We start from the raw sequence: 12,098 nt of genomic DNA, 5'->3' as shown, positions 1-12,098 counted from the left end.
ACACAATACAACTTGTTTGTTTCAGGTTAAAACAAAAATGCAAAAACAAAACGCGTACTAAACAGGATCTACCTTATGAGATGGCGAAAGATTATTCCATTCCTAAAGTAAAAATAATGAAAAAATAATAATAATAATACGTTTTAAAAATCTTCTCACATTCAAAGTCCAAAAACCACCATCACTATGACTACCATTGTCACCCCACAATTATCGCCATTCATCATCACCACCTTGCACCGCCACCCCTGTCTGTTGCAGGCGCTTTCCATTACTATCGCCATCATCACCATCGCTGCCGCCTACTGGTTTTTGCCACCATTACCATAACAACCAACGCCACCGTTACCGCGCATTGCCGCTTTTTACCACCATCATTGTCACCTCCGCCGCTACTACCACCAAAATTTCTTTTAAAAAAATTATAAAATAATTTTATTTTCACTGTTAAAAAGTTATTTCTTTTAATTTGGTCTAACCAAACACTAATGCTTGTTTGGTACGATTGAAGAAAATTGGATGGAAGGGAGAGAAGAATGGATGAATGAGACATCTTTAACGAAAAGATTATGTACTTCTCTCTTTTTTGTTTAGTTGGTTAGAAAAGAAGAGAATAAGGATGGTAATTTCCCCAACCCGATAGGTTTCCACCTTGCCTTGCGCCGCTCTTAATGGGGTGGATTTAGTAGCCCCCTAAATATATTTGGGGTGGGTATGGTAAAATAATTCAAAACCCGAAGCAGGTTTGGGGCTGGGGTGGTTTTAGTGATGAACTCACCCCACCTCTACCCTAATTATATATGTACTTTTAAAAATTATATATATATATATATATATATATATATATATATATATATATCTATCAACAGGCTATTGGCTTTGCAGTATCAGACTCTTACTTCACAAAGGGAGGTTAGGGATTTGAGCTTCGGTGGAGGCATGTATCAATTAAGAAAAAGAAGAAGAAGAAGCATATATTTAATATTTTTAAGACCCTTGTTATTTGCTGGAAGTGTTAGTTAATATATTAATATTCACTACTTAATACTTTAAAAGTTAGGCCAATTTATTTATTATCCCAAATTGAGCACATTGGATTAATTTTTTTTATACTAAATGATAAAGGCGGTATAACCCGCACCCTCCCCGCAATTAAACGGAGCACGCGAGGTGGAGTTGGTACGTTGTCTCCAAAAGTAAGGGCGGAAATAATATACCAATTACAAACTTGTCTTGGAGTAGAGGCAGAGTTGATAACGGATTTTCTAACGGGGCGGAATTGGTTTCCATTCTTAGAAGAGAATAAGATAATAGATTATTTTATTTTATTATGAGAGAAGGAAAAAGAAATGGCAAATTATAAGAAAAGTTTTGTAATTTAAAAATATTTATAATAACATTGCCTGTTTTCCTTCGTATCTTCCGTCCATATTTGGAAGAAAGAAAATATGTGAAGGAGGATATATGACTCATCCATCCTTTTTTTTTTTCTCTTCTCTCCTTGCATCCTTCGACCAAGCGAAGAAAGTTTGTTTCTTCCTTCATGTCTTCCCTCCACCTTGTTAATAAATTAAGGTTAAGTTTGTTTTTTCCTTCATGTCTTCCCTCCACCTAAAATTATATAATTATTGAAAAGATTCATTAAAAAAATGAACATTAAACAATTTAACATAAAATTCAACATTAAAAACATTTTAAATAGTCGCTCAAGTTACTTGTTTCAGATTTTATTGCAAAACAAACTATCTCAATATATATATACTAATGAAATATATATATACAGTACTAATGAAATACGGATACTAATGCGAAATATATATATATACTAATGAAATAATGGCCTTTTGCCCCCACATTGAATTTTCGCGAATTTTTAATATATCATACCATCCCTATTCAAATAAACTAAACGGTCCTTAAAAATAAATAAATAAATAAATAAATAATGGAGGATGGGACAAATTGCCGTTCCTGTACACTTTCAAGACATGTGGGTCAAAAGTAACACAGGAGTAAGTGTAGAGGTTAAAAACTTTAATTAATTCAAAAAAGGTAGGGACATGTTAAGACATTTGTGGGTCAAAAGTAACACAAAATTAAGCAACTTCACTAAATAAAAGCAACTTTGTACATATAAAAAGTCAAACTAGTGAGAAAATCCGACATGCGTAGAAACTATTTCTGTCCATTTGATCCGGAATCTTACAAATGTGAATCCAAATCTAATAAAAAATAAGACCCCATCTATTCACACATTTTATCATCTTATCGTCAAGGAGAAGTACCAATCACACATTTTTGTAATCCTACCTCTATTAAAGGCCAAAGAAGAATAATTTAATTGATTGAGGTACAAGTTTAAAACAAATTTATGGTGGGATAATGATTGGGTTAACAACAAATTTCGGTTATATAATTCGGGATATTGACTGGGTACACCAAATTTTGGTTATACAATTCTTTCTAACTCTTCTGCCCAAATATTATTATTCTTAAAAATATTCTTCATGAATTCACATATTTTTTATAATCTTTCGTAGCACTATTAAATCAACACAACACTCATGTTCTGTTATGTAGGAAAGAAAAAAATTGGATGAAAGGGTAAGAAGAAGCCAGGGGTGAGATATCCTTAAAGAAGATATTGGGTATTTTCTTCTTTTTATTCGGTTATATAAAAAATAAGATAATAAACTCATAATTTACCATGTTAGTTGGGAGAGAAGAAAAATAAAGTTTTAATTATTTTTATCATTATATGTAATAATATTTATCGTATTGTAATTTATAGAGGATGATATTGTAATTTAAAATTTATATAATTTAGGATAGTATTTAATTTAAAATTTTTACAATAATTCACTCTTCTTCTTTCCTTACTTACGCCCATTTTTTGCAAATGAAAATTTGTAAAGGAAGAAGGATGGGTCATTCTTCCTATTTTCCTTTCTCTTTTTATATCATTTCTATCAAACAAAGAAAGTTTGTTCATTCTTTCTTATTTTCTCTCCATACCTCTTCTTTCCTTCCTTGCTATTGAACACAACATGATAATAATGTAACACTCATTCAATATATTTATGTTTAAAATGAAATACTCATTTAACATGTACATGTGTTGTAAGTTGTAAAGTTGCAACACGCCTCAGGGACATAGTAGCATTGGCAAAGGTTTGGGCTTTGAATCGTCCCCCGAACTTAAATGATGTGTGTTATAGAACCTATGTGTTTAAGAAAAAATAAAAAATAAAACTGCAACACTATTAATAAAAAAATTACTCATTCAAGTTTATTATTGCATTATTAATTGAAACGCAATGGACACGCGGACAAAAAATGCACACGTCTTTGGGTGTGAAAGTGAAAAATAAAAAAGGAACAAAGTGTGTGGTCAAAGTTGGACCACTTAAAGATAATTCAAATGGAAAAAATAGAAAAAAACTTGGACTAGACAGCATATAAATATATCTCATGCAATACGGATCTGATCAAAATTTCAAAGACTTTGTACTCATAATTTCTCTCTGGTCTCTCTCTCCGTCTCTCTCTCATGGAGAATTGTAAGCAGCCACTTCTCTCCCAAAGTGAAGATGAGCAGATGTATCCAGATAATCCACACGGCATTCTGATAGCATCAAATAGTTCTTTCTATACATCGTCCTTCGTTGTCGATGAAAATGACATCCAGCCCATCAATGGAGTTAGAGATTTCTTCAGAGAGTTAAAGGTTGAGTCATGGAAGCTCTGGAAAATCGCCGGACCGGCCATCTTCACCTCCATTTGCCAATACACCCTCGGTTTCATTACTCAGACCTTCGCCGGCCATCTCGGAACTCTTGAACTCGCCGCCATCTCCATCGAGAACAATGTCATCGCGGCCCTCTCTATTGGGATCATGGTAACAAATAGTCTATCTTAACAAAAAATTCTTGCATCTGATATTCAATTATGAGATTGATTGATCTCTAAGAGTCTGGATCATCTGCAGTACTTACAATGTAGGACTGTGATCTGTAAAGTGATCACAATCGTCTACTGCAATACAATATCATACTGTATCATATTGCATGTTGTGAGGATCCACTCACAACTTTTAAGAAGTTGGGATCCTTAACAATACACTGTTAGGTGTTGTAATAGGACGATCACAACAACTTCTAACGTGTCTGGATCCTATGTAGTTACATTGTTGTGTGTTGTAATGGAGCGATCAAAACAGTCCGTTGCTATACAGTACCATGCTGCATGTTGCGAGAATCCACTCACTTCTAATAAGTTTGGATCCTCTGTAAGACACTACTATGATTTAATTTATAAAGTGATCATAGCCGTCCATTGCACAACAATACTAATTATAAGTGATTATCATACTATGATTTCCTCACCTAGAAATGTATCATACTCTCAAAGTTGTTAATACATTAGTTTTGAATTCATATTAAATTGTCAGTACTAATTAGTGAATTTTAATGGAACAACAGTTGGGAATGGGAAGTGCGCTGGAAACACTTTGTGGACAAGCTTTTGGAGCTGGGCAGATCAATATGTTAGGGATCTACATGCAGAGATCATGGGTTATCCTCAATGCCACTGCCCTAATACTGATGCAAGTCTACATCTTCGCCGCGCCGCTTTTGAGGCTCATCGGACAGACAGATGAGATATCGGAGGCAGCCGGAACTTTAGCAGTGTGGATGATTCCTCAGCTCTTTGCTTACGCGATGAACTTTCCGATATCAAAGTTCTTGCAGGCGCAGAGCAAGATCATGGCAATGGCGGTGATCTCCGCGGTGGCTTTACTCTTCCACACCTTCTTCAGCTGGTTGTTTATGCTGAAGTTGGGGTGTGGACTGGTGGGTGGAGCCATTGTGCTGAACTTGTCATGGTGGTTCATAGTGGTGGCTCAGCTTCTGTATATCTTGAGTGGGACTTGTGGTAGTGCTTGGTCTGGCTTTTCATGGAAGGCCTTTCAGAATCTGTGGGGCTTCGTTAGGTTGTCTCTTGCATCTGCTGTAATGATCTGGTGAGACTCGTTTTTCGAAAAATCCTTTAATGCCCCTGAAATATTTTCTCTTTACAATTCTTCTTTTCTACTGTAATAATTAAAAAAAAAAAAAAAAATGTCTTTTATAATTTTTTTATTTTAGAAAATTTATTCAGTTTATAGTCCAGAGAACTGACTTTAAAAAAGAACTGCACTTTCCTTTTAAAAAAGTCGACCAAAGATCGAATTCCAAACGCTCTTCTCCTTTATTTTTTTTCGTGTTTTAACTGAGAATTCCATGCACAACCACTACATTAATGTTACATGTTAGTTGTTTCAAGTGTTATTGTATCATTAAATACAATATACACTGATTATAATCAAATATAATATAATATATATGAATTGCTCTTGGATAGGTGTGAAATTAAATCTGTATGACCACAAATAACAGGGATCTGGTCCAGTCGATATGGTCACTTTAATGGTCACACCTGTTTAATTAATATATTACTTGATAGCTTTCTTTATTTCTTAGTCAATGTTTCCAATTTTGGTAGCTTTCAATATTTCTAAGTCAATGTTTCCGATTTATGTTCTTATCTTTCCAATATTTATGCAGCTTGGAGATATGGTATCTTACCGTATTAATTCTCTTTGCTGGATTTTTAAAGAATGCAGAAATTTCAGTGGACGCCTTCTCCATATGGTGAGTGTGTTATGTCGCACATTAATTAACATTAAAAAATAAGGCATACAATTGGTTCCCGTATAACTGACTCTCAACAACTCAAGATTGAAGGTTTCAAAGCAAATAAAATTAAACATTACAGCCTCAAAGTGCTTTCTCACATTCTAAATTGGGATTTTCAATTTTTCAACCATATCCATGATCAAACTTTCAATTAGAGGGCCAAATAGTGAGTTAAATTTAATAAATAAAAAAATTAATGGCAATAAAATTTTTTCCAGATGCATGTATAAACGATATGAGAAAAATAAATAGGAAGAATATAAGGTAACAGTCTATTAATAAAGTAGTCATTGTGAAATATATATATATATATATATATATATATATATATATATTGCGAGGCTTACAAAATAATAAGCACTTCTATTATTAAATTTGAATTTTTTAATTCAAGACCAAAAAGTTCAAAAGAGTCATAAATAATTTATTTCACAAACCATCTTTATAAGTAACTATAATGTAAAATTTTGGGAGGTCAACTTTAATTTTCTTATAAAAAATTACCTTCAATAACCATAAATAATTATTGTTAATAGAATTTTGAAAATTATCTGGAGATTCTAATTGTCCATTTATAAATTGACGAGAGATTCGATTGTGAAATTCATAATAGTTTTTTTTTTTTTTTTTTTTTGCTCTCTCCTTTCCATAAAGTGGTTACAGAGTGTGATTGTCGGATTAATTTAATTATATTTATATTAGTTGATGATAATGTCATGATAACAATCATAACATTAACCCTTCCAATATTTTGTGTTTTTTTTAACACATCCGAAGCAAATGAATAAATTGGCAAAAGTAGTTATAAAATGTGATCAAGTCATTCACGTGGGACCAAAGGGCCTTTGGCTAAAAGGTATAACTTTCTATCTTCAAAGGAGATGGGAGGGGTTTGAGTCCTGTCGTGGATAAAAAAGTGTGTGTGTTTGTTTTACCATAAAAAAAAAAAAAAAAAAAAAAAAAAAAAAAAAGAAAAAGAAAAGAAAGGTCAATCACGCGGACTCTAAATGTGAGCCCCACCAACTCTTCTTATGATGGTGTTTTTCTTAAGTTGTTACAAGTATTATTACTGTATTGCGGACTTGTAGTGGTACTTATTATATAATATAAGTCGTCACAAGTATTATTACCATATTGCAGACTTTGTAGTGGTCCTTATTATTATTGCATTTGCAGCATGAACATCTTGGGCTGGATAATCATGGAAGCTATTGGATTGAATGCAGCCGTAGGGTTTGTAACACAAGCCCCTCCCTACTCAATTATTTGCCTTCTACAATTAATAAAAATTGCATCAAAAATATTAACAACACATAAAATTAGCTATAAAAATAATAATAAAATTTTGATTAACTATTCTTACTAATTGTAATTTGGATAAATGTACAGAGTAAGAGTGTCAAATGAACTCGGTGCAGCCCACCCTAGAACGGCCAAATTCTCGGTGGTTGTGGTCGGAATAACTTCGTTCTTGTTCGGCCTCTTCCTCGCAATGATTCTGATGATCAACCAGAAGCAGTACCCATCCATATTTACAGACAATGCAGAAGTCAAAGAGCTTGTATATGAGCTTACACCATTGCTAGCACTTAGCATTGTCATTAACAATGTTCAACCTGCTCTCTCTGGTATTTATTAATTTCAAAATTTTAATTGTTTGTGCCTATACTTATATTATTGCGAAACTAATTGATATTATGAACTTAGATATGGAATTTAATGACGGGACATGATTCATGTAAACGATTCCAAATAGTTCAGAAAAAAAGAAAAAAGAAAAAAAAAAAAGAATTATTGAGTTAAATTAATTGGGGGTGATTGAATTGTTGCAGGGGTGGCCATAGGAGCAGGGTGGCAAGCAATTGTTGCATATGTGAACATTGGGTGCTACTATGTGTTTGGTGTCCCTGTGGGTCTCATCATGGGTTACAAACTTGACATGGGCGTCAAGGTAAATAACACCTTCTCTCCACTGGAATTATTAATTAATATATGGTTTCTATTAATCTACTTTTGAATTCTTTTATTATAAAAGAAATTAAGAATACAATTAAAGCACAGATATTTACGTGTTTCACCTCACAGATTGAAATTTCACCAAGAGCAAAATAAATTACAAGCACATAATAATGAAAAACTGCTTCCATCATAGAATTACCTAATAAGTGCAAGAATATCAAAAAAAAAAAAAAAAAAAAAAAAATCTGATCAAGAACACGCCCCCAAACATCCACCTTAAGAATAGATATTGAGTGTGTCGGGTGTATGGTGCATCAGCTCATCCTACCTGTACGTGTATAACACACATCCGCGCGTGCACAACACGTATTGCTCATATGAGCGTGGTGCACGATGCACCAGGCACACCCAATACCTTCCCCAACCTTAGGGGCAGAGCGACACGAACTGTAAGATAAACACATGTGATAACTGATAAGATGCACATTACTATCAAACTCCACGGTCTTTATAATTACTAAAATATTATCCGATTGCTTAAAGTGGACACATGTTAGAGATTTACCTAAAAATCTAACACCTTTATTCTTATTTTAAGACTGATTTTGATTTCTCACTTCTCCGTCCTGAATAAATTTTGCTTCAAAGCCCCCATTTAAAATGGTCACTTTGGACCTGTCCTGCTTAGACAACGACCTGACATGTTATCACCTTGTGGCTTTGCATGTTACCATACAACATACAAATGTGGAAAATTACAAAAATCAGTAAAAGATGTTATTGTTCTTGCTACACTTGGAAACATCTTCATATATGTTGGTATATATCTCTCTCTCACACACACACACGCAAAGTGCATGTACATCCCATTTTCAAGATAAGCTAAAGTTTAAGCACATGAATTAATCCATTTTATTTACCCAAAAAAAAAAATAATAATCCATTTTTTTTTTAGTGATTCTTATTGATTTATCATTATTGATAATTTTCAGGGAATTTGGTGGGGAATGCTGAGTGGAACAGTTTTACAGACATTCGTCCTTTTCTGGATTATCTATAAAACAAATTGGAAAAAAGAGGTAATTAGAACTACATGCATATTAATTTCATGCAACCAAACATAACTTTAACAAAGTGAAGTGTGCAGTTAATTTAATCTGGTGATAAATGCAGGCTTCTATTGCTGGTGAAAGAATAAAACAATGGGGAGGGGAATCAGATGTGATAGAGCATGATGTAGAAAGAAGAAACCGAGAAGAGAAAGCGTAACAGAAGAAGAAGCCATGGATGCACAAAATTTAGCAAAATTTATTTATTTACAAGTGAGAATAATCCAAGTTTGCTTCATCTTCCTGATCCAAACAGATTCAATTCTTCTCAACCTGATCGCATCAAATTGATCCCTTCCACTCCTTCTCTACTTCTTGTGCTTGAAAATTCTTCACACACACACACACACGGTTGGTATGCTCTTGGATGAAGTGGTTGGTTGTTGTTTTCTTTCTTTTTCCTAGTTGGTACTCACACACACATGTCTCCACTGAGACTCGAACTTCTGACCTTCCTTTGGGAAGTAGGGGTTTGGTACTGCTAGGCCACTGGCCTATTATTTTCTGGTTTTTTGATGTATTTTTGTATTATTGCTGTTGTTTGGATTTAGCCTTTCTGGTCTGCTATGGCCTGTAACTTGGTTTGCTCTGCAACTTTGTTGGATATGTAAAATCTTATTTAATAAAATAAATAAATACTAATAATAATCCATTGTTTCACCAATGATATATTTCATTGGCAAAATACAGTGCTTCCTTTAAAAGCCAGTGTTTTTTTTATCTTGATTTTATTGACAGTACTTTTGTGCTACATTTTGAAAAAAAAAAAAAAAAAAATGTATATACACACACACACACACACACACATACAATGCCATAATTATGAGAATTGGTAAAACTTCCCTTCCCATATTCTCTTATTAAGTGTTCTTTTCTTTTCGGATAATTAAGACTGTAATTAAACAGAAAAAATATACCAGTATACTTAGCACAACAAAGTCGAAAAGAAAGGCCCAGTGATATAAAACAGAACCCAACTGTTGGATTGGTTATGAAAGACCCAACACAGACAAACAAAAGCCCACTCATAAAATGGCAACACCAACCTTTGGCAAAACAAGTCCAAAGCCCAGGCCCTGAAACAATAATATCCAACAAATGGGATGGTGGGAATCAACAACTTGAAAGTATCTATGGTAAGATTTGGTTATGGTGGTGGAGGTGGTGGTGGTGGTGGTGGAGTAATGGCGAAGGAGAAGAAGGGGTTGAATTGTGATGGTTCGAAGAAGGAGCTAGGGAGGTTCCATTCTCCGGCAATAGTCTATGCAAATGGGCATTGGCATTCCTATTAAATTTTATTTTTTTATTTACCATTTTCCATCTTCCTCACATTTTTTATCTCCTCTCCCATTACAACGGGTGTTTTTTTTTTTTTTTCCCTAGAGAATCCACATCTCCCTCCTCTCTCATTATTATAATCACTTTTATTCTCACTTATTTCTGTATTTTAGGACTCTTCAAAGTTTTGAAAGTAGCAATTTTTTTTTTTTACAAAATAGGAATAAAATGATTAAAGAATTTTGTTGGAGCACTGGACCTGATTTTTCTAACATTTGTTCTTTAACTTAAATTATTTTATACTTTTATTATTTTTTGTTTGTTATCAAGTAGAGATCAAAAGCCTTGGTTTCTACCAGTGTAAGCTCCAATAATTGTAATGTAAGTAGATACACATTCAGTTGTCTCTCACTCTTCAAACACCCTAGCTCACAACAACACACAAATATTCTCCCTGTCCCAAGCAACCCTGCTTCGACCCTATAAACTCTCACAGCTCTCGAAAAACATTGAAAATGGTGAATAACAATAGTACTTAAGCTATTACAAAGGGCAAAATTGATTACACAGTTTAAAGTATCAAATAACGGCAACAAAACTTCATTATGTTGAATCTGTGTTTTGAGGGGTAAATCCGAAATTTCGTATCAACACAGAATAGAACTTGATTCCCAGTGCCTTATATCAACATTACACACATGCTCAATTGATAATCTCAATGGTACAAGCAACGTATATCACAATTATAGCTCAATAAAGACATATATTCTGCTCAAAACCCTAAAACGTAGGGTTTCAAAGGTCAAAATCACAAATGACAAAAAAAAAAAAAAAAAAAAAAAAAAAAAAAAAAAAAAAAAAATTCATTTGCTTAAGCTTTAGGTTATCTTGAAAATGGGATGTACACTGAGGGTGTGTGTGTGTTATATACCAACATATATGAAGATGTTTCCAAGTGGAGCAAGAACAATAACATCTTTTACTGAATTTTGTAATTTTCCACATTTGTATGTTGTATGGTAACATGCAAAGTCATATCTAGAAATTGAATTAAACATAAGTACACCAACATACTGAACATGCGAGGTCGTTGTCTAAGCAGGACAGGTTCAAATTGACCATTTTAAATGTGGCCTTTGGAGCAAAATTTATTCAGGATGGAGAAGTGAGGAATCAAAATCAGTCTTAAAATAAGAATAAAGGCGTAAGATTTTTAGGCAAATCTCTAACATGTGTGCACTTTAAGCAATTGGGTATGATTTTAATAATTATATATAGAGAGTGTGGGGTTGACAGTAATGTACACCTTATCAGTTATCACATGTGCTTAGTTTATGGGCCGTACACCTGGCACATCGTGCAACGGATTTATCTGAACTATACGTGTTGTGTACGCATGGGCGTGTGTTATGCACGTACAGCTAGGATGAGTTGGTGCACTATGCACTCAACACACTCAATATCTATTCCTAAGGTGGATGTTTGGGGGCGTGTTCCTGATTCGAATTCTTCCAAGAGTTTTATTTTTTTTTTATTTTATTATGATATTCTTGCACTTATTATGTAATTCTAGTTCTATAGGAGTATGATGGAAGCAATTTTTCATTATTATGTGCTTGTAATTTATTTTGCTCTTCGTGAAATTTCAATCTGGTGAAACAAGTAAATCTTTGTGTTTTAATTGTATTCTTATTTTTTTTATAATAAAAGAATTCAAAAGTAGAATGATAGAAACCATATATTAATTAATAATTTGACCGAGTGGAGAGAAGGTGTTATTTACCTTGACGCCAATGTCAAGTCTGTAACCCATGATGAGACCACAGGGACACCAAACACATAATAGCACCCAATGTTCACATATGCAACGAGTGCTTGCCATCCTGCTCGTATGGCCACCCCTGCAACAATTCAATCACCTCCAAAAAAAAAATTTCTAGTTGGAACTCACACACACATATCTCTACGGTAGTTCGAACTCCTGACCTCTCTTTGAGAAATAGGAGTTTGGAGA

General features: G+C 33.7%; 1 protein-coding gene across 1 annotated transcript; it reads left to right on the top strand.

Moving 5' to 3' along the window:
* Positions 1 to 3,478: 3,478 nt before the first annotated feature.
* Positions 3,479 to 9,470, top strand: LOC132304280 (protein DETOXIFICATION 29-like). The gene is made up of 8 exons (XM_059801883.1): positions 3,479 to 3,898; positions 4,482 to 5,023; positions 5,607 to 5,693; positions 6,915 to 6,971; positions 7,128 to 7,366; positions 7,571 to 7,689; positions 8,690 to 8,776; positions 8,871 to 9,470. The coding sequence occupies exons 1-8, from the start codon at positions 3,551 to 3,553 to the stop codon at positions 8,964 to 8,966; spliced, it is 1,575 nt and encodes a 524-aa protein (XP_059657866.1). The 5' UTR covers positions 3,479 to 3,550; the 3' UTR covers positions 8,967 to 9,470.
* Positions 9,471 to 12,098: the final 2,628 nt, after the last annotated feature.

Source organism: Cornus florida, unplaced genomic scaffold, assembly GCF_030987335.1.
Source record: "Cornus florida cultivar Cherokee Brave unplaced genomic scaffold, ASM3098733v1 CherokeeBrave_3.0.0_Hap2_Chr04, whole genome shotgun sequence".
Taxonomy (NCBI): domain Eukaryota; kingdom Viridiplantae; phylum Streptophyta; class Magnoliopsida; order Cornales; family Cornaceae; genus Cornus; species Cornus florida.
The sequence above is the reverse complement of the archived record's forward strand: the minus strand, read 5'-3'. Positions and strand labels throughout refer to the sequence as shown.

Excerpts from the sequence above, each read along its gene's own strand:
- LOC132304280 (XM_059801883.1), top strand. The coding sequence starts at position 3,551 with ATGGAGAATTGTAAGCAGCCACTTCTCTCCCAAAGTGAAGATGAGCAG. Across the intron at positions 6,972-7,127 it reads GGATTGAATGCAGCCGTAGG|AGTAAGAGTGTCAAATGAAC; the intron begins GTTTGTAACACA and ends ATAAATGTACAG. Across the intron at positions 8,777-8,870 it reads AAACAAATTGGAAAAAAGAG|GCTTCTATTGCTGGTGAAAG; the intron begins GTAATTAGAACT and ends TGATAAATGCAG.